Source organism: Eulemur rufifrons, chromosome 20 (assembly GCF_041146395.1).
Source record: "Eulemur rufifrons isolate Redbay chromosome 20, OSU_ERuf_1, whole genome shotgun sequence".
In the NCBI taxonomy this organism is placed as follows: Eukaryota; Metazoa; Chordata; class Mammalia; order Primates; family Lemuridae; genus Eulemur; species Eulemur rufifrons.
In genome coordinates, this window is record NC_091002.1 from 16,103,576 (window position 1) to 16,125,949 (window position 22,374).

The 22,374-nt window shown below is 42.4% G+C and overlaps 1 protein-coding gene across 2 annotated transcripts in view; it reads right to left on the bottom strand.

Moving 5' to 3' along the window:
• Positions 1-5,380: 5,380 nt before the first annotated feature.
• IFT52 (intraflagellar transport 52) overlaps positions 5,381-22,374 on the bottom strand; it is a 28,753-nt gene continuing 11,759 nt past the window's right edge. For both annotated transcript variants that reach the window (XM_069495846.1, XM_069495847.1), the window contains exons 7-14: positions 21,569-21,695; positions 18,939-19,025; positions 17,664-17,732; positions 13,697-13,851; positions 11,991-12,078; positions 10,904-11,012; positions 7,892-8,037; positions 5,381-5,757 (exon numbers count right to left, since the gene is read on the bottom strand). In XM_069495846.1, the coding sequence (XP_069351947.1) occupies positions 5,710-5,757; positions 7,892-8,037; positions 10,904-11,012; positions 11,991-12,078; positions 13,697-13,851; positions 17,664-17,732; positions 18,939-19,025; positions 21,569-21,695 (829 nt within the window). In that variant the 3' untranslated portion in view covers positions 5,381-5,709. The remainder of the gene's footprint in view (positions 5,758-7,891; positions 8,038-10,903; positions 11,013-11,990; positions 12,079-13,696; positions 13,852-17,663; positions 17,733-18,938; positions 19,026-21,568; positions 21,696-22,374) is intronic.

Consider the following 22,374-nt stretch of genomic DNA (forward strand, 5'->3'; position numbering starts at 1 on the left):
CCGCCGCCGGCGCGCGCAGAAGCACTTTCCTATCTCCCGCCAAGCGCGTAGGCGCCGCCCGGGCCTGGCGCGCGAGCGCGGGGGCGGGGCCTGTGGGGCGGGGCCTGCGGGCGGGCGCGGTACACGCCCAGAGCCCCGGGGACCGGCGGAGCGCAGGTTGGCGGCCGCCACCGGGGAGGTACGGCTCCGAGCGGGCTGCCATGTGGCTGAGGTCTGGCTCTGTCCCTCTGGGGTCGCGCAGGAGTAGCCTACATAGCGAAGACTGAGGAAAGGGAGCGAGGCGCGAGGATGGGACAGCCAGGCCCAGGAAATCGCCAGGGAGTATCCCCGCATTAGTGCAAGCCACTCTGTGGTCCCTGCAGTCCCCTTGCTGAAGCGGCCCCCACCCCCTACCTAGACCCGGCCGCGCCTTCGAACCGCCTCCCCGGTTCCCCTCCAGTCTCCGAGCGACCCTCCTTAAATGCAAACCGGACTTTGCCTCTCTAGAACTTAAAACCCACCCCTCTCCCTCGGGGTAAATTCCTTACTCCACAGTCAGACTTACAGGATTCTGCCAGATCACCATCCACCCACCCCCTGGCCAAGGACACTTAGCCTCTTGCCTTTGCCTGGGGCCATTACCTGGGCCAGAGACATCTCCCGCCCCTCCAACCCGGCTAATTCCTATTTATCCTTGGGGTCCGCTGCCCACAATCTGCTCATTGACTTTTGTGCTTCCATCTTTGACCATCCTTAGGTCCATATCCCCACATCCTGAGGTCCAAGGGGCCTCTCGATTCACCCCAATATCCCTAGGGCCCACCCCAAGACCTGACTTAGGAAGTCCTGGATAAAGATTTGGCGAGTTAAATTCAGTTTGCCACGTGATTAAACTCCTAGAGATCTAGCAGGTATTTTAGGTTGACGCTTACTGAGTGTCATGGCACGCAAGGCCTCCTGGGAGGACTGCTGAGAGAGGGTCGATGAACTCTGACACAGGAGCCTGAGGACACCAGGGCAAACGCTGCCCTCTTAGCCCCTGCTCAAGCCTCAGGTCCCTCCTCCAGAAACTGCTGGCCGCCTGGGGACGGTCCAGCCAGCTGCTGCAAACTTCATTTATCACAGCAAAAAGAAGATTGACTGACATCTTAAGTGCTAGAAGCTTCCACATAGCTTAATTCTGGCTTCTCCCACCCACTCCCCTCATAAAGTAATTAACGTGGACATCCCCTCAGCACTGCTAGCGCCGGCTCTACGACCAAACTTCCTGGGGTTTGATTCCCAGCTCCACAACTTATTAGTTGCATTGTCTTAGGCAAATTACCTAACTCCTCAGTTTCCTCATCTGTACAAATGGGATTTATCAAAAATTTAGATAGTTTTTTACTATGTACCAGCCACTGTTCTGCATATAAATTTTAACTTATTTAATCCTCATAACAACCCCATGAGGTAGATACTTCTATTATCCTCTTTTAGTAGAGGGGGAAACTGAGGCATAGACTTCCCCAAGGTCACACTGCTAGTAAATGGCAAAGCAGGGATTCAGACCTGGGCTGTCTAGTTACTACTCTGGTACCTACTTTGTAGGGTGGTTATAGGATTAAATGAATTAATATGAGTAAAACACAGTCCCTGGAAAATAAGTACTATAGTACCGTTAGCTATTACTATTGTGACTCTTCAGCCACCCTCACACTAGTCTTTGAGGTCCAGGAAACTACTTTGCACACAGTACGCACTCTCATATGGATTATTAGTCCCATTTCAGGGAGAGGCAGGCCCTGGCAGCTTGGGCAGGTATTTGCCCAAGGCAAGAGGCAGGGAGCAGCTGCAGAGTCCACCTGGAACCTGGAACTGAGGCCAGTTGGCCAAATACCCTAGAGCCAGAGGAGCCTGGAGTCAGTGCCGTGAGTCAGGCAGCAGGGAGATCACCATGGTGCCAGATGGAATCTAGTGATCTCCACACGTGTGTCTTCTCATTATCATCATGCCAACAAACACCCCTTGGATAGAGGACTCCCTGCAGCCTGGGTGCAACCACACCTGGGAGTGGTCTTTGGGCCCTGGATTGATAAAATACAGACTAAACAATGCTGGAAAACTTTTCCTAGATATGCCCCCGCCTTGGACAGGGAGGCTCCAGGTATTTGGTCATTCCACAGTCTGCCCCACCCCAGGCTCCACACCCAGGGCCTGACCCCATGTTGGGAAGATAAGGATCAAATCTACTTATTAAATGCTGCCCGGGGTCCCCAGAGTCATCGCCTCTGGGAGGCTTCCCCCGACGCCTGCTGTTTCGTTCGTGCGGAGAACAGGTGAAAGAAAGATCCCGGGGATGAGGAGCAAGGGTGGGGACGTGGCCGGCCTCAGACATGATGTCGGTCACAGGAGTTAGCGTTCACTAGTCGCCCCCAGCTCTGAGCTGTCCCTGACTCCCCAGTGTGGGTCAGAGGCCTTGGATGAGCTCCTAACATCGCAAGTTTCCTTCATGCTCTTTGTCACTGTTTGCGACTCTTCTTAGGTTAATTTCTCTCCCTGATTAGATCGCAAGCTGCAGAAGGGCAGGATGGTACATTAGTAGGCTTCATGTTAAAATTTATGTATCACATAGGCAAGGAGATTTTTTTTTTTTTTTTCATTTAAAGTATGATTTCTTCCTATCTCTTGAAGGCATTGGAAGAAATTGATAACATTGATTGCAGAGGGGAACTGGATAGTTGAAGAGGGTGTTCTTTCCCCTCAACATACTTTAGTTCCTTGCACAAATATTACCAAATTTTAAAAATTAAAAACAAAATTAAATTTCAATAGGGCATATGTGGAGCTCTAGGACTTTTTAGAGGACAGAGTTTAAAAGTCACACTCTAATATTTGCTTTTATAAATGAAAAGTAACTTAGCAAAGCCACACAGATCATGCATCCTAAGATGCCACAAATTTCCCTTCTAGTTTCTGGGTGGAAAAGAGAGGTTCTGTCACCTCCATTTATCTCCCCTGTCATTATCTGTCATTTCCTCTTCATTTTGACATTAACATTTGTTTGATCAGAGACATATTTGGGTTCAAGAAATAACATCTCCAGTTATTTTTATGCTGGAACCTTCTAGGACTGGTACTATCACTTTTTTGTTGCTTTTTTTAAGAATGAAGTTGAAACACTTGTTCAAGTCATTTTTCATCACCACTGACTTAGGTACCAGGAAAAGTCTGTGTGCACAGTGAACAACAGCTGGGATAAAGGGGCATTCTTGTGGCTCATGTTTAATTTAAAAAAAACCCTGCTCCCCACTTTAGTTGATTAAATTTAATTTTACTAACAGAGGACCAATCTACATTATACACATGACCACCAGTGAAATATTCTTGCCAAAAATGTTTAATTCAAAGCTAGTCAAGCCTTTAGATCTAACTTCCAGTTTACAGGAAATAAAGGAGATAAAGGAACAAGCTAATAGACACCATGGTGAAACAATCAGATAAATCCAGAAATATATGCTGCATGACATCTAATTTGATCTCTTCAAAAAGTCAATGTTATTTTAAAAAACACACAAGAGAGAGAGACAGGGAGACTGTTCTGGATTTAAAATCAAATACAGTGTATGAAACTTGACTAAATCCTGGCTTGAAAAAACATCTATATAATACATTTTGGGGACAATTGGTAGACAATCTGAATACACTTAAATATTAGGTGATAGTAGAAGTGATAATGGTATGTAGTTACATAATGAAATATTTAGGGGTGAAGTGCTATGATGTCAGCAATTTTATCTCAAATGTTCAGTAAAAAAGATTATATACAAAGCATACATGGCAATGTTTATTTTTGATAATATGGTAGGCACATTGATGTTATTTTATTATTTCTGCTTTTCTATGTTATAAAATTTTCATAGAAGTTGGGGTAAAAAAAATACATTCTTGCCACAAACCATCCACAGATGAAGGGCAAAAGCCTGCTGACCCCTGCGGCAGGACAAGCTTTGCCTCCTCCACGGTACCTTCTTGGGTTGGGAAAGTGTGGTGGAGAAGTGGGTTAGCAGGCAGGCTGTCAGTCTCTTCCCCACCTAGGCCTCCTAGGCCTCAGTTATCCCTTTGGAAAGTAAAGTTGGATTAGATTCAGTTAGAGCCAAAAAATTCCAAGATCATAGGTATTTATTCTAGTTATCTACTGCTATATAACAAATTACTCTAAATAAGTGGCTTAAAATTGCCATTTTATTATATTTATGGATTCTTTGAGTCAAGAACTCAGAAAAGACACAGTAGGGATGGCTTGTCTCAGGTCCATGATGTCTGGGCCTCAGTTGGGATGACTTAAAGGCCAGGGTGCCTTTATGGCTGGAGCCAGGAATCGTTTGGAGGTATCATGTTTGTCAGGTGATGCTGGTATAGGTTGGGACCTCTGGCTGTTGGCCAGAACACCTATATGTGGTCTATCCATGTGGCCTTGGATTTCTTACATGGAGGCTTGTGCTCTAAAGGTGAGTGTCCCAAGAGAACCAGGCAGAAGCTGGTATAGCCTGTTATAACGTAGCCTCAGAAGTCACATGGGCCCAATTCAGTGCCCGACTCAGAGGGTGGGAACAGAGACCCCACCTCTCTCCATGGGAGGAACATCAAACCCACAGTGTAAGAGAAGAGCTATGAGTTGGGAGACAATCATTGAATACTTTGTGGGAATGTATTCCGAACACACTGCCACAGCACTCCCCAGTGCTTTTCTCCAGCTGCTTGTCTCCCAGCTGAGATAGATGAGATAGAGCCCCCAGACTTTGCCCTCTGAGCAAAGTGGCTCCCCCTTCCATCTTTCTTACAACAGCACCCTAGTCCACATCCTTGTTACTTCCTCTTGGGTTTATATCATACTTTCCCCTAAATGGCCTTCCTTCCCATCTTTATAGAACCATCCAGCTAAACTACTCCCATTGTGCCACATCCCCTGCACACCTTCAGTGGCTCTGCAACCTTCTGTTTGGCTTTCAGGGTTCCCCAAAGCTGGTTTCCAGTGTATTCCAGTACACTGTTGTGCATTTCCATCAACTGCCCCATTCAGGCAGGTGCAGTCTCTCCCACTGTCCCTTGACAACACTGTCTAGCCTCTTTGGGACAGATGATCACATTTTGCCCTGCATTATAACCCAAAATGATGGCAGAATTGAGGGCTTCAGGAGGTCAGAAGAGCAGGGGAAAGTGTGAGTGGAGATTACAGCTTCTAAATGGTTATGTCCTGTGGGCAGCTGGGAGATGAAGGGGTGAATGGTCTATATAATGAAGGTATCTACCTACTATTTTATCTTTTTCCTTAGATGCAGTCGGGCAAACAGACTGCAAGTTAAGTTTGTTTTGTATCCTGAACTAGTCCAGAAAGCTGTACAGTATTTACAACAAGCTAGAGAGTTATTTATGTCTTTGATAAAAAGAGACTCAAATCCAGAACTAGAAGTAGAAAAAAAAAAAGACTTCAATGAAATACTGTTTCATAAATTATAAAAGTACAGATTCAACACAGATTTAATTAAAAAATGGAGCATATCTTACATAAGGATATTTTGTAAATTAGAAATCTTATACCTTTTTGGTACTACAGAAAATGCACAGAACTTCCGCAGCTCACAGAGGAAAGACTGTATGATAATTTTGATAAGGAGTTGAGAAACAATTAAAAAATAGATTATAAAGAGAAGAGTCAGGAGGCAGAAAATGCTTCAAGAGGCACAGTCTTCAGAAATTGTTCTGGAATGCCATTTCGCTCATATCAATGTCATGTTCCTAGATAAGAAAATAAGACATAGAATATTTTAGTACAAAGCCTGAAACATGAACTCTTTGGTTTTTTGGACTTTAGTTAGAGATTTCAAATCATCATTAATTGGGACATACAGGTAACTTCTAGCTCTAGGGCTGAATCCAACCCAAGGAGCAAATTATCACTACCAGGAGGGGCTTCTGACCACGCCCATCACCCACTATAATGAGTGAATAACAAATACAGTTGAAGGCACTGGTGGAAAGATCAAACCAAACTTCATTCTGTGGCCTTGGGGGCCTGTGCTGCCATGTCCCCAGGGTGAGGACTGTTGGGAATCTACCTGAGCCCCCATCCCATATTTCACTGCCGAGCAGCCACATCAATAACCTCGCATCTGGGTTCCCTTCATGGCACTTAGAGCACTATAAATCCTCTCTCCCACTGCACATGGCTCTCAGAGAGACAGCCAGGACTGCACTCATCTTGTTCACTGCTATGGCCCCAGCCTCCAGCACCATGCCTGGCACGTATAAGGTGTACAGTGAAGTACTGCCCAATGAGTACCCAGCAGATCCAGCCTCCTTCCACTAGAGGCACAGACCCTAACAGGTCTTTCTACTCACATCTAAAATCCTAAGCTTATGTTCTGCCTGCTTAAATTTTTTTTGTTGTTTTAGAGACAGAGTCTTGCTGTGTCGCCCCAGGTAAAGTGCAGTGGCATCATCATAGTTCACTGCAACCTCAAACTCCTGGGCTCAAGCAATCCTCCTGCCTCAGCCTCCGGAGTAGCTGGGACTACAGGCACATGCCATCATGCCCAGCTAATTTTTATATTTTTGGTACAGATGGGGGTCTCGCTATTGCTCAGACTGGTCTCGAACTCCTGAGCTCAAGCAATATCCCCGCCTCAGCCTCCCAGAGTGCTAGGATTACAGGCGTGAGCCACCGCGCCTGGCCTCTGCCTGCTTACATTAAAAAAATAAAACACTATTTTTTCCTACAAAGTGACATATTCTTTATAGAAATTTTTGTACAGAGGGAAAATAAAAATCAAACACTATACATGAACATAAATATCTTTGTGTTCTTTTTTACTATGCAAAATAGATATGTATATTTTGAAAAGAAAAAGGGAATATCTCTATATATGGCCCTTCCTCCCCCACCCCTTACTGTATTGTGAATGTATTCCCAAGTCCTTAAATATTCTTTTAAAATATTTTTAGTCTTAAGAATGTACCCTTGGATATTTAACCAGTTCCCTATTAATGAAGAGTTTTCTTCTATTAAAACAGTGCTGCACTGAGCATCCTAGTTGATACATTTTCACATATTGAGGATTTTATTATTAAAACAGATTCTGAAGATTAGAACTGCCAGGTCAAAGGTACATACATATTTTAGGGCTTTTGAAGAGTATTTTAAAAATATCCCCAGAAAAGTAGAACCAATTTATTCTCCCATGAGTAGTGTATGAATGCCTATTTACCAATACTGCTTGGGCATTTAGTTTTAGAAATCCTGTCAAGGGATGGAAAAAAGGAAGGCCGAGCATCATTTTCAAGTTCTTGGTCCTCAGTCTGAGAAAGATGATTTCTATCATGAAGTGCTGACCTCCTGTCCTGCTGCTCTATCCTTTGCTCAGTTCTCTCCAGCTACACTGGCATCACTGCTGTTCCTCAAACATGCGAGGCACAGCCCATCCTTAGGGACTTTGCACAGGTTTCCCCTCTGCTTGGGACATTCCTTCCCCAGCTATCTGCATGGCTTCCCACCACACATTCAAGTCTTTGGTTCAATACAACTTTGCAGTGAGGCCTGCCCTGAGCACCCTGTTTAACACTCACCAGTCACCACAGCCACACTCAGCACACGTGATCCCTCTGGCCCAGCTCTACTTTGATACCATGGTGCTCATCATCTCCTAGCATACTATGACTAGCTTGTACATTATGTTTATTGTTTACTGTCTGTATCCTCTAGCCAGAATCTAAGTTCTGTGAGTACAGGGACCATTGCCTGTTTTGTTCCCCTAGGAGACACTTAGTAAATACTTGCAGATTGAATGAATGTCATAAAATATGAGAAGCAGAGTTTATGGATGATACCACCACTGGGGGGGCTCCCACTTCAGTGGCCTTCTAGGCTCTGTACCTGGTTCAACTTCTTGAACTCCACCACTTGGAAGAAGATGTGCTCAAGGATATGTTTGGCATCTTGTTGGTCCTTTGGTAGTTTACTGGTTACTCCAAGAATGTCGCCACACTTCCTCACATAGAATTCCAGATCTTCTTCAGTACCTAAGCACAGTTCGGATGGTTAGATTAACCCTTAACTTCCGCCCTTCCCACAGTACAGACTTAGTGTGTTTTAGGTATTCCCTTTCAAGTTTTTATATCTCTTAAGATCATTCACCTCTTCCTAGGGTAGTGTGACCATAGGACTTCAACAGTGACAAACTCTAGAGATCTCTAATGTGCAGCTTTTGTGAATTAGGACAAAAGCATGACATACTTAACCAGAATAAAGCTGGACTGGTTCTGGCTTTCTTATTCCCCAGATCTGTCTTTCCCACATTACAAACAATAGGAGCAACCAGTAGGAAAAACCAAATTACCATTCTCTGAACATAACAAGGATCACTATGAAAAGGGAATATGGGTATTTTAAAACAGCATTTACCATAATAATATTATAGAAAGAAAACTGAAGAAGAAAAAAAATCCCATAATTCCATCAACAACACATCTCAGTGAGGCCATTCCCAGCAGCCCTACATAGCATGGGCAGCCATTACTGCCTTTCTCACAGTATACTGCAGTTTCACCCCTCTGTTTGCATTTTTAAAAATCGTAGGCCGGCGCGGTGGCTCACACCTGTAATCCTAGCACTCTGGGAGGCCGAGGTGGGCGGATCGTTTGAGCTCAGGAGTTCGAGACCAGCCTGAGCAAGAGCGAGACCCCATCTCTACTAAAAATAGAAAGAAATTATATGGACAGCTAAAAATATATATATAGAAAAAATTAGCCGGGCATGGTGGTGCATGCCTGTAGTCCCAGCTACTCGGGAGGCTGAGACAGGAGGATCGCTCGAGCTCAGGAGTTTGAGGTTGCTGTGAGCTAGGATGATGCCACGGCACTCACTCTAGCCTGGGCAACAGAGTGAGACTCTGTCTCAAAAAAAAAAAAAAAAAAATTGTAATAGAAAGTAAGTTTCTTTTACTAAGACAGTCAAACACACAGCTGTAACACTCATCCTAGCTCTATGCCCACCAATACTACCTAGAACAGTTATTGTTAGATATGCTTCTATGTGTAAATACAAATTTTCACAAAAATAAGATGAAATTATAATAGTTTTATAAGTTGCCTTCATCATTTAATGATGTATTATGGACATTCCATTTCAAAGCTCATGCTCTACGTTTTTCTTTTACCAGATATATAATTTTCTACTTTATTTAATAATCTTTTTAAACAGCCCCCTACTGATGCATGAACCATTAGACCGTTCCCAATTTTCTTTTTTTTTTTTTCTTTTTTTTTGAGACAGAGTCTCACTCTGTTGCCTGGGCTAGAGTGAGTGCCGTGGCATCAGCCTAGCTCACAGCAACCTCAAACTCCTGGGCTTAAGTGATCCTTCTGCCTCAGCCTCCCGAGTAGCTGGGAATACAGGCATGCGCCACCATGCCCGGCTAATTTTTTCCTCTATATATTTTTAGCTGTCCATATAATTTCTTTCTATTTTTAGTAGAGACGGGGTCTTGCTCTTGCTCAGGCTGGTCTCGAACTCCTGACCTTGAGCTATCCACCCACCTCGGCCTCCCAGAGTGCTAGGATTACAGGCGTGAGCCACCGCGCCCGGCCTGTTCCCAATTTTCTGAATGCTATAATATCTATCTAGCTGTAACTTTCCCCACTCCCACCCCTACCCCGAGACAGGGTCTTTCAATGTCACCCAGGCCAGATTTGAACTCCTGGGCTCACGTGATCGTCCTGTCTCAGCCTCCTGTGTAGCTGGGACTACAGGCGCACACCAACACACTTGGCTATAGCTATATTTTTCTGTTTTGCATTTCTATGAGGATTTTTGTGGGACAATTTGCTAGAAACAGAAATGTTGAGTCAAAGCATCTGATTCTTCACAAGTCTAAGCACTATGCCTTGCTAATTTTTGATTGCCCAGCACCTATCATAAAGCCTGGCATGGGACAGAGATGCAGGTTTTATTTACATTGAACTACTTCCATTCTTGCATCCTCCTTTCTGGTCTTTGGGCACACACAGATGTTGTTCACAGAGTTGTTATCCTATTGTATGTGCAGTTTTATATCTTGCTTTCTTCATTTAGGATTCTCAAATTCTTTCAGTGTCACTCCCTGGCCTTTGTAAACCTCTTCTATAATGACTACATAATGACTACATACTGTCCTACCGAATAAGTATGACACAATTTACTACCATTCCCCTATTAGTGGACATTAAAACTATTCCCAAATTTATTGTACTTTTTAGATGTTTTTTAGCTTTTTGCTTTTTTTTAGAGACAAGGTCTCACTCTGTGTCCCAGACTGGAGTGCAGCGCCACAATCATAGCTCACTGCAGCCACGAACTCCTAGGCTCAAGTGATCCTCCCACCTCAGCCTCCTGAGCAGCTGGGATTACAGGTGCAAACCACCACACTCTACTGGAGGCAGTTCATGTCAGGAGGAGCACAGGGCCAAGAGTCAGGGGGATCATTCACCATGAAGCTATATCGCCTGGGGCCTCATTTTCTATCCACATGTAAAGGTGGATACACTGGGCTCTCTGGGATCCTGTCCAATTTGAAGTCTCTATGATTCTTTTGGCCTCGACTCAATTTCCTTATTTAACTGCTCCTATGACCACTGACCTAGATTTGCTAGGTGGCAGCCAGGGTCATCCTATGGTCACTCAATAGGTCAGAACTAAGGACCTATAATTCACTTAGCTAAATGGCCTCAAAAAAAACAACCAAAATCATTTACATGAAATAAACAAGAATCATAACTTTATACTCCTGTTCACATTTTATTTTCCCTAAACAAACTCTTAAGCTTTCTCTCACAGCAAATCTCAGAAGTTCATGATTAAATAAATAAAACTCATAAAAGAAAACAAAATTTTAAAATTGGCCAAACTTACACTTATTGGTAATCTGAGCAAGCCGTGCCTTCTCAGAGGAGAATGTCTCATCTAAGTCAAACAGCTCCAGAGGAGGAGGTGGTAATTCCCTGAAACTAGGAGGGAAAACCTAAAAGGAAATAAAGTCTTTGGTGAAGAAGCTTATCCAAAGCCATAACTAACAATGATGAGTCACAGGGGAAATAAGAGGCAACTCAGCCCTTCCCTGGGGATGAACCACTCAAACTCCCATCACGCCTCCTCTACCCTCTTAGACCCATATCAAGCCAGACGACTAGCCCACTGTAAGCAACCAAGTGGAACCAGATCTAACCATACCATGAAACTAACCAAGCTGACACACCAGTGCCATTTAACTCACAACAATGATGCAAACCTTGGGGCCTAGGTTTGTGCTGAACATCTGATTGTACAACTTGTTGACTGTACAACTTTTTTCTCATTCATTCATTTATTTTTGAGACAGGGTTTTGCTCTGCATGCAGGCTGGAGCGCAATGGCGTGATCATAGCTCACAATAACCTTGAACTCCTAGGCTCAAATGATTCTCGCACCTCAGCCTCCCAAGTAGCATGTGTGTGCCACCATGCCTGGCTAAATTTTAAATTTTTTGGAGAAGTGGGGTCTCGAGATATTGCCCAGGCTGATCTTAAACTCCTGGGCTCAAGCAATCCTCCTGTCACAGCCTCCTAAAGTGCTGGGATTATACAGGTGAGCCACTGTGCCTAGCCTTGTTTCTCATTTAATCATGAGCTCTTTAGGGATAGAAGTTATTTGGGGAAGCAGATGTAGACTAGTATAGAAAGTGCCAAACTTGGAGTCAGAATTCATAGGTATGAGCCAATTGTGTGCTGGAAAATGTTTACTAGCTCTCAAAACGAAATGTTTAACTACTAGCTCTCACCATGGGCAATTTCAGGCTACCAAGATCAAGCCAACCGGCTTATAACATTCCAGAATGCGGTGGGACAGGACAATTTTAAAGGCAAGTTGAGTTAATGCTAGACTGAAGCCAGGCATGGTGGCTGGTGAGGTAAGGGCCAACAGTGGGGCTCTGCAGCAGGATCCCCCAAATGCACCTACTCACCGCAGGCTGAAGGGCTGGCAGCGGTGTCTCAAACTGAGGTTGTATGAGCTGGAGGGGTTCATGTTTCACGTTTAGCTGCTCATGAGCCCTGTGTTAATAATAAAACAAAAAAGCAAGGATCAAGATAAGAAACCGTAGCAAAGCACATCTAACTGCCCACATTGTTTTGCTCTCCATCAGTTATGGTGATTCAGTACTATTTTAGAAAAATAGGCAAATGTATTATTATATCTAATGTAATGATCCTTTCAGGAATCTCTATTGTATCATACAGTATCATTCATTGAGAACCGAAAGGAAAAATTTCTATCAAGTATCATATCAGATTTCTCCTAAATAGGCTCTTTTTTTTTTTTTTTTTTGAGACAAGGTCTTATTCTGTTGACTCAGCTACAGTGCAGTGGCATCATCACAGCTCACTGCAACTTCAAACTCCTGGGCTCAAGAGACTGAAGCCCTAAGAATTTCCACAATCTTCAATCAACACCCTTTCCCATCCACCAGCATCTGCATGCATCTCTTCCCATGCTCCTACCTGAAAGCTAAGACTGCTCACCAAATCCCCTTCCCCATTCTCTCCCGCTTATTCTCTTTCTTCACTCCAGCCATACTCCTTGCTCCTTCCTACATTATACATTTTTCTCTCCACTGGAACGTTCCCACCAATTTAAAAACATCCTGTGATTTGTTTCATCTAAAAAACACCTTCTTGACCTTACTTCCTCCAACTAGCTGCTACCCACTGCCTCCAGCCTTGCTCTCTTCCTCTTGGTAGCAAAATACCTCAAAAGAGTTATCTATATCTGCTATCTCCAATTCCTCTGTCACTCTCTTAAACCAACTTTGAACAAGCTTTCACCCCCACGTCACCAAAAATACTGTCAAGATCACCAATGAGGCCGGGCGCGGTGGCTCACGCCTGTAATCCTAGCACTCTGGGAGGCCGAGGTGGGCGGATCGTTTGAGCTCAGGAGTTCGAGACCAGCCTGAGCAAGAGCGAGACCCCATCTCTACTAAAAATAGAAAGAAATTATACGGACAGCTAAATATATATATATAGAAAAAATTAGCCGGGCATGGTGGCGCATGCCTGTAGTCCCAGCTACTGGGGAGGCTGAGGCAGGAGGATCACTTGAGCCCAGGAGTTTGAGGTTGCTGTGAGCTAGGCTGACGCCACGGCACTCACGCTAGCCTGGGCAACAGAGTGAGACTCTGTCTCAAAAAAAAAAAAAAAAAGATCACCAAGGACCTCCGTGTTGCTAAATACAGTGATAAACTCTCAGCTGTCATGCTCGGACCAGAACCCATTTGTCTATCCTCTTCCTGCATTCTTAGTGTCACATCATAGCATTACCAGTTGCCCAAATCAAATGATGGTGACCACCATCTTGGTTTACTGAGTGGGTTCCTTGAACTTGGGACTCTCTATGCTAAAACCAGGAAAAGTCTCAGATAAAACAGAACGAGTTTCACCCTAAATACGTGGTACAGGGCCTGGGACACACAAGGGCTAATAACCGCTGGCAGTTCTTCTGTATCAACCCTGCATCCCCACCCCAGTTCCTTTATTGACCCCATCATAGATCTGAGAACATGTTTTGCATGCCACATTTGCCGTGACCCTCACTCCCATCCCCAGGCTCATGTTTTCAAACCAAACACTCTGAATGGAGTACAGTGCAGCTCACACAGCCACAGGCACTGACTTGATGACCTTGGGGAGGCAGGTGGTATCCAGCTGGTAAATGGACAGGTCGAAGAGGGTGGTAAAGTCCCGCGGGTTCTCATCGCCCTCCTGGAGACACACTCGAAGGCGGTCAGACAGGCTGGCGGTGTCGGGCAGCATCATGTAGTCAGAAATCTGAAAGCCACAAGAGGGTTCCTTTCAGCAGAACAGGAGCAAGAGTTTATCTGTCAAGTCTCCACTGTCTAAATCTGTAATATTTACACTCCCTTGCCAAGAGATTTCACTGTTCATGATCACTGACAACTAAACCTTAAATAAGCCACTTTGTGTGGAATAAGGAACAAAACTCACTTCACTTGGCTAAACCCCAATGCTGGCTCCAGTTAAGCCAGTACTCATGCAGCTGAACACAGCTGGAGAGACACACAATCACGCTGACTGATCTTTTAATTTCGTGATCTCTGATCTTGAGCGCTCAGCAAGTATAGCTCCCTAATCCACTCGGTTTCCCACTCTCCCAGATGATACTTCCCTTTTGTCACTGCAACCATTCAAAACAATTTTCCCTTTCAAAATTTTATCGGATGACTTTATTTTCTATTTTAGTGTAAAAATAGAGGCAATCATGAAAGAAAGTCCACACCTCCCCCTACGTACCCACCAGCACCTGGGTCACATCCCCTGCTTTCCTCCTGCCAGATGCCTGAGCACCTGTGACGCCAGCACAGACAGCTTCTCCACTGCTACGTTAGATCCCAGCCCTTCTCCCCTAGCCGAGGACATCCTTCCAGCACTGCTGAGAGCTTCAAAAATCATGAAACATGCTGTGGGTTCGTAACACTAAAAGACCAGGAAAACCTAAATGTCTATCAATAGGAGACTAGTTAAATATATTACATTCAGGCTGGGCACAAGGGCTCATGCCTGTAATCCCAGCACTTTGGGAGGCCAAGGCAGGAGGATTGCTTAAGGCCAGGAATTCAAGACCAGCCTGAGCAACATAGCACAACCCCGTCTCCACAGATACTTTTTAAAAATTAGCCAGGTATAATGGGTGCACGCCTGAAGTCCCAGCTACTCAGGAGGCTGAGGTGGGAGGATTACTTGAGCTCAGGAATTCGAGGCTATAGTGAACTATGATTCCACTGCATTCCAGCCTGGGTGACAGAGCAAGACCCTGTCTCTAAAAAAAAAAATAAAAAAAATATATATTACATTTAAACAATGAAAATACAGTCTTTAAAATAAAACAAAGAAAGCTCTATGTATAAATATGGAAAAATCTTCAAGATATATTGGTAATTTTTAAAAGGTGCTATATAGTATGTGTGTGTATATATGTATATACACACACATACTATATAGCACCATTTATATAAAAGAAGGGGGAAGGAGAATTTGCTCATGTAAGTATAAAATATCTCTCGTAGAACATGCAAGAAACTACTAAGACTGGGCAAGAAACAATGCGGCTGGGCTGAAAGATAGAAGGAAGACTATCACTGTGTATGCTTTTGAATTCCCAACTATGTAAATGCATTAGCTATTAAAAATAAATTCAAATTTAAATAAATGCATGCGGACAACAAAAAGTCTATTCCTAATTGCCCTCTGAACTGCATTTAGCCAACAAGGCCAACCTGGTAATAATTTAAAAACTCGTCCTCTGTAATATACTTTTTTCTACATTCTCTAGCTCCAGCACTGGATGAGACATGCCTGAGCATTACAGAAATAACTGGTCAAGACAGACAGGCTCACTTTTTTCTGTAGCCCAAAGGTCAAAAGTTCCCCTAATCCTCAAACTTTGTTTTAGACAAAAAGCAAGAAGAGCATAAACAAATATCCTTCCCAGCATCATTTGGCTGTTTTAGAGACTTCAGCCCACCAACATGACAGTGGGTTGAGGTGAGAGCAACAAGCACTGACTGGGCTAGAGCACACCCAGCACTCAACACAGGTCAGTAATGGGCCCATCAGTCCCAAAGATCCTGAAGTTGATTCTCTTATCTCCCTGCACAGAGCCCTTCTGCAAAATCCTAGTTCAGAAAGCCAGCAAGGCCTTAGATGTCCAGACAGAAACATAAAAGAGTATTCCCAGGACCACTGGCTTTCATGAGTTCCTGGCAGGTTTTCAGGTTAAAATTTGTTACATAAATTCCTTTAGCTCTTTTTTGAGCTACTGTTTTATTTTATTAAATCCTGTTTGAAACTGAGCTATTGTCTAGGTTTGAAACCCGTCCAGATATAACATGATTTGATCTGAAATCATAGTTAGGAAATTCAGGTTTTTGGAATTTCTCAGTTTACAATGTTATTGGATCCAGCATTTTATTTTCCAAAGCCTTACTATACAAAGTCCATTTTCTTCCAGGTCTCAAATCTGGAAGATATATGCATGGTTTTAGAGAAAGGCCTTAACAACACTACAATCTTCCACTGGCTTTCCCCTGCCACCTCCCTTCTGAACTCAGTCCGGTGTCGTGTGTGGTGGACAGTGAACAACAGAGTAGAAGAAAAGTGACAGGCCCCAGAGTCAGCCTCACCTGGGTGTTAATAATGGCTCAGCAAGTATTAATGTAAGCGGGGACCTTGAACTGAAGTTTACTTACTTCAGTTTCCTCAGCTAGAAAATGATGTTGGGAATGACAGACACTTAGCAGGAGCTAAGTGGTGGCCACACAGGACAGGAACAGATGCAGCAGACCCACAACATTCTAAATAGGATTGGCAGCTGCCAAAGATGCCATCCACTCAGGGGTTGGTCCTGTGACATCTGAAAAGTGAAGTCCCTGTTGCACCTCAATTCTTTTATTTTGAGGCCTTATATCACTTTTCAGGAGGAAATTAAACAAAATATTCATATGTGTAACGATTCCACATAGGGAATATTTTAGACGTGTGGCTCTAGCCATGTCCTTAGCTGAGGGAGGACACAGTCAGTGGACAGCCATCTCTTTTTTCTCACCTACCTCCTGCTGCTCACAGCCAGGAAATCATTTTCCTGACATTTCAGAGTTTAAGAAACAGAGAAGCAACTGTAGAATGAGCGGACTTTGAACTAGGAGACCTGGTTTGGGCCCAGCGCTGCACGTGCTGCACGTGCCTACCATTTGAGTACGCTGCAATCTTACAGTTTCAGTTTCTTCACCTGTAAAAATGGGAATAAGATCATCTCCCTCCCAGGGCTGTTGTGAGGATTAAATAAGATGATTTATGTGAAAGTAGATAACAAATAGTGCCTGACATATCATAAATACAAAAGTAAAAAAAAAAAGCCTTGTAGATACATAGCACATTTTACACCTTTTAATTTAATAAGTAAATTTCCATCTATTAATTTAGGCCTCACAATCATCCTGTGAGACAGAGGGCACAGGTCTTAGAGCCCCCAATTCACAGATGAGGAAACTAGGATGAAGAAAGGTCAGAAAGAACCTGCTTGAAGTCCAAGGGCCAGGGGCAGTGCCAGATCCAGAACGTAGGTTACTGGTTCCTATGCCAGTGCTGGTTTCACCACCCTCTCTGGTTTAATGAATGTTATCACGATACCTTTAGGACTGTTAGTTCTCAGGCAATAAAATTATAGTTTACAATTTAAATTCTGACGATCACTGTTTCTTCATGAAAAAATTATTTTTATATCCTACATATTTCTGGAGGAGGAATTTCTTTATAAGTGTTCATTTTGAAAGTTTGGGCCAGAAAGTATACATTTTAAATTCCAATTTTTATATAAATATATATACATATATATATATGTGGGCTCCCACCCCAATTAATTCTATGATAAATTATAAAATTTGTTTACTAACTTTTTTTTTAATAATGTGGCCTTCATCTCCCCAAAAGCATCCCTTCTTTCCCTCTGTCTTACAGATGTGGTAAGACAGACAGGTATTTCTCTGGAACTGTTAAAAGTGGTACTGAGAAGCTGGACCCATTTTTTTCCACTTCGAGTCTTTTCATGATCCACAACATCCTACCTCAGGGTCCTCAGCATCAATCTGGTTTAGGTGGATATCTTCTGTCGTGAACCACTGGAAAACAACATCCTGGGTTTAAAAAATAAATACAGAATTAGTTGAGACACCTAAGGGTCAGGATTAGATAATTAAATCAAGCAAAATGATACAGGGAAAAAGATTAAACCTGTGATTTCAAAGGGGGTAGCTAGCCTTGTCTTGATGAAATCATATGAGAACTTAAAGGTTTTCTTCACCCTAATCCAACCTTTGTTATGAGAAATTTAATTTATCTTAAAGCATTCTAACATCTTACCACAAGCCAAAATTTATTAAAACTTGTTCACAATTCCAAAGGAATCCCTGTTTAATGTGAAGACAGTCTGAACTTAAAAGTAAAACTTTTTAAAAGTAGAATATCTAGATCTCCCAGAATGTCTAGAGACACTGAAACTTCATGTAGATTCCATAGAAATAAGATCTTAGTTTCCTAATATTAAGGCTGAATGAATTTATTTCATTAATGAAAAAGCTTAGCAGCAGCTTCTTCCTCTGGCAGGTGAGTCACTGGACTCACACCGACGCACAGCTCTGGCATGCCCTGGAAACATGTTTTCTCTGTCATCCTTCATCAGACACGCTCCCTCTGCACTATTTCCACAGAGTAATTGCAATTCCTTTACTTTATTCGCCACATGAATCGGTGACAAGTCCTGTACATAACCCCTCCTGACTACCATCATTCCCTCAGCCCCTCGTCTCCATTCACACCTTCACTACCGTAAGTCACGTCCTCGTCCCTTCTTGCCTGGCTGACTCCACCTGCTTCCTCCTAGCTCCTGGCTGCCTCCCCCTTTCCACCTTCCATAACAACTGACAGAGAAGTCTTTCTAAAAACACAGATCTGACTATGTCGAAGGCTGCTAAAGACCCTGCAAGGAGTCCCCAGGGCTTTTAGCATGAAGTTCAAGCTCCTTGGCCGCACACGTGAAGCCCTTATGGAGCCTGCCCCTCACCACTTTTCCAGGGTCGGCTCCTATCCCAACTTGGCACACTCAGAAATGTCCTTCTGGACTTACTCATTTCTCTCTCTCTTGCTTTCTCTCTCTCTTCACTATAAACTTTTTCAAAGCAGGGACTATGTCTGACTCAACTTTGTATTCTTAGTGCCTGGCATATAATGGGTTCTGAGAATAGCTAGTTTTGAAAGAGTAAATAAACTTATCAGTATTTTCTAAATGATGTGAAAATCACACTTACACATTATACATTAATGTGGTGAAAGAAAAAGTTTACCATGATTTTGCTGTTTTCTTCTTTGTCCAAATATTGGTCACTGAACATGTGACATGAGCCAAGCACTGCCAGCTTCCCACCTTGGTTCTACTGATAACAAAGTAGTGTCAGATACTCAGATCCCAAAATGCATTGCATATATCCTAGTCCCCAAACACTTATCATTGGAATCATGTTAGCAACTGACTCATATACCAAAAAGTAATTCGCATCAGGATTTTAATAGTACAGTCTAGCAATATCAACTATGATAACTACTACACTTTAACCCGCCTCTCTTTTTGACACTTCTATATTTTTCTATTTGACTTTAACAAAAAGTAATATAAATTGATTCTAGAACATTTTCCCATTGTTAGTTATCTTATAAATGAAGATCATAATTTTTTTTTTGAGACAGGGTCTCACTCTGTCACCCAGGCTGGAGTACAGTAGTGCAATCACAGCTCACTGCAGCCTCAAAGTCCTGGGCTCAGGCAATCCTCCTGCCTCAGCCTCCCCAGTAACTAGGACTACAGGCACATGCCACCATGCCTGGCTGATTTTTTAAATTTTGTAGAGACAGGGGCTCACTATGTTGCTCAGGCTGGTCTTGAACGCTTGGCCTCAAGTGATCCTCCTGCCTCAGCCTCCCAAAATGCTGGTGTGAGCCACCACACCCAGCCAAAGATCATACTTTTAAAGGAAAAAGAAGACAAACTCAAAGACAATCGTACAGTTAAAGACACTTATGAGTACTAATAAAAAGTATTTAAAGCCAGGTACAGTATGGCTCATACCTGTAATCCTAAGTGTACATTAGGTATAATTCTTTTCCTAGTGCCATTATAACTATGCCTGTTCCCTGTATGTGATATAGCCTAAGCCAGAGATGTCAAGGGATATAAATACACAAGTTCTACAAATTAAAAAAACCTGGCAAAACAAACTTTGACCTATACCATATTAAAAGTAAATGCTTCATAAGTAAAATAGCAATACTATTACCATGCCATAACCATTGAAAACAGAGAACAGGAAGTCAATTTGGTGGAAGTCTAAAGAAAGAAAAGGGAAGTGACTGAAAGAACTATGCTGTGATTTGAATTCACATACATGAGTAAATACAGGAAAGGAAGTTAAAGACTTTTATTTTCCTCCTACAACGCACAGTTAGGCTTATATTTTCTTTTTCCTATCTTGTTTATTTCAAATAGGCTATAGATTTTCTTTTAATCCTTTTATTCTGTCCTGACAGTTTCTACCATTGTCTTCAGCTTCCTTTTCCAGCCATTGTCTGTAATTTGTTCCAATTAAATAAAAGTATGGACCGATTTTCTCCTTCAATATTAACAAGTCTACTTCAGTAAACCAAAGACCTAGAAAGGATCATGATAAGCTCAAAGAAGGCAATGGCCCCGGGCAAGGAGGCAGAATCTTTGAGTGCTCACCCAGCCCTGCTCATGGTTTCCAAGAGGATGGAGAGGAGCCCCTCTCTGGTATCACTGGTTCATCTCACAAACTTAAGGGTGATGGACAACAATCTCTCTCAAGGATTGTGTTTATTAGGCAGGACTGAAATCCTATAAGGAGAACATGGGCTCTAAATGGCTAGGAATGAGTAGATGATAATCTCATGAGTTCTAGATGAGTTACCACACTTAGCACAGAATTTTGTACCTGATGGATGCTCCATAAAAATCCACTGATTAAGCCAGGTAAAATCTCTATGCACACTTAAGAAATCCAATAATCACAGTTGTAGTATTAAAATACTTGAAGGCCCTTAAAATAGTGTCTCATTTACTTTTGTCACTATAAACAGTTTACATTAACTATTTCTACATCTTGAAAATAATACCTGACTCTAATTTTAAAACAGTATTTCCAGCTATTTGGAATAGGCTGTCTCAATAGCTATACGAATTTTGTTTAAATCTTTCAAACACAGTATAAACATTTACTTATAAAAAAATGAGGTCAGAGTTTTTAAATAAGGAAGGAAAGATAATACCTAGATTCCACAAAGAAAAATAGGATTCTGAGGAGCTAGAGACATCTATCTACGTCTCTGGAAAAAAACTTGAAGGTCAGCTGCTGAATTCTATGTCTTGATGGACAGAGGAAGGTAAATTCAGCAAAACGTGAATTAAAAGGCAGTGGGAATGTGGAGTCATAAGGAGGTGGGACCACCTGTCCCCACATTTCTATGGGGTTTCCAGGATGAGAACTGGACAACTAATCCTCGGATATGCTTTGCTGGGATGAGCTAAAACAACAGCAATATGATGCTGTGTAATTGTGTGTCATTTGTTAACTCCCTCTGTTCCTGAATGAATTTTCTTTACACTGAGGGTGAGAGCCATAGTCTCATATAGACAGGATGAAAAGTTATTTTAAGAGTTATAGTGTAGGTAGCCTCATGCTACAGTGGAAAAGCTTTGGATTTAGGATAATAAGAGCTAGGGTTAGGCCTTGACTACATCAACTCCTGGACGATCCACTGTTTCCCCATAAGTAAAATGTATCCAGATAACTGAAATACTGGTGTGAAAACCAGCGAGAAACATGCAAACCCTCTGGACATGGTAAGTTTTTATTATTTCAATGATACAAACAACATCTACACGCATATCTAAGAAAGGTTGTACCTTTGAGTGATAGAAAGCCAGAATGGGTCTGTTAAGAGGGAAGCAGACAGAGCCTGTAGACAGAACAGCCACTGCTGGTTTCATGACACTCAGTGTGGCACCAAAAGGATAGACAAAGGTGAGAGCCCTGTAAGAAATTAAAGAAACAGATTCAAATTTTTAAAAAATGAATACTAAATTTCTGAAAAATAATCTTAGTGTTTCTTGAGCATGCTCTTTGATCCACCATCAAACACAAAATTTCTTCTAAGCTTTGTTTTGTTAGTGCAAAATTGGGACAACTCTAGCTATAAATTTAATAAAGCATTTTAACAAACATGAATGTAAATTAACAGAAAAGTGTAAATGAGTGTAACTGGGAGAAGTAAGTAGCTTCTAACGGATGGGGGAGGAAGAAGATGGTCATCCCCATGCCCAATAATTTGAAATGCCACTTTTACTATACACAAATATCCCCCATCCTCCAAATATGTTTTAGGTCTGATTCTAATCTGTATTATTTATGTTTTACTATTTCTGCTCTAGTACTATGTTATTTTAATTACTAAAACTTTGTAACATGCTTTAGCTACATAAAAATTTCACCTTCTATGGGGTAACATACCCCAAAGTAAAAAGGGAAGCTGGAAAAAATATTTGCAACACACAGAGGTCTTATAAATCCATAAGAAAATACAAACCATCAATAGAAAAATGGTTAAAAAGCAATGAACAGGAAATTCACAGAAATACAATCAGCCAATAGACTTTAAAGGCCATCCCATGCACTAATAAACAAAGAAATACAAATTTAAAATAAGAGAAAC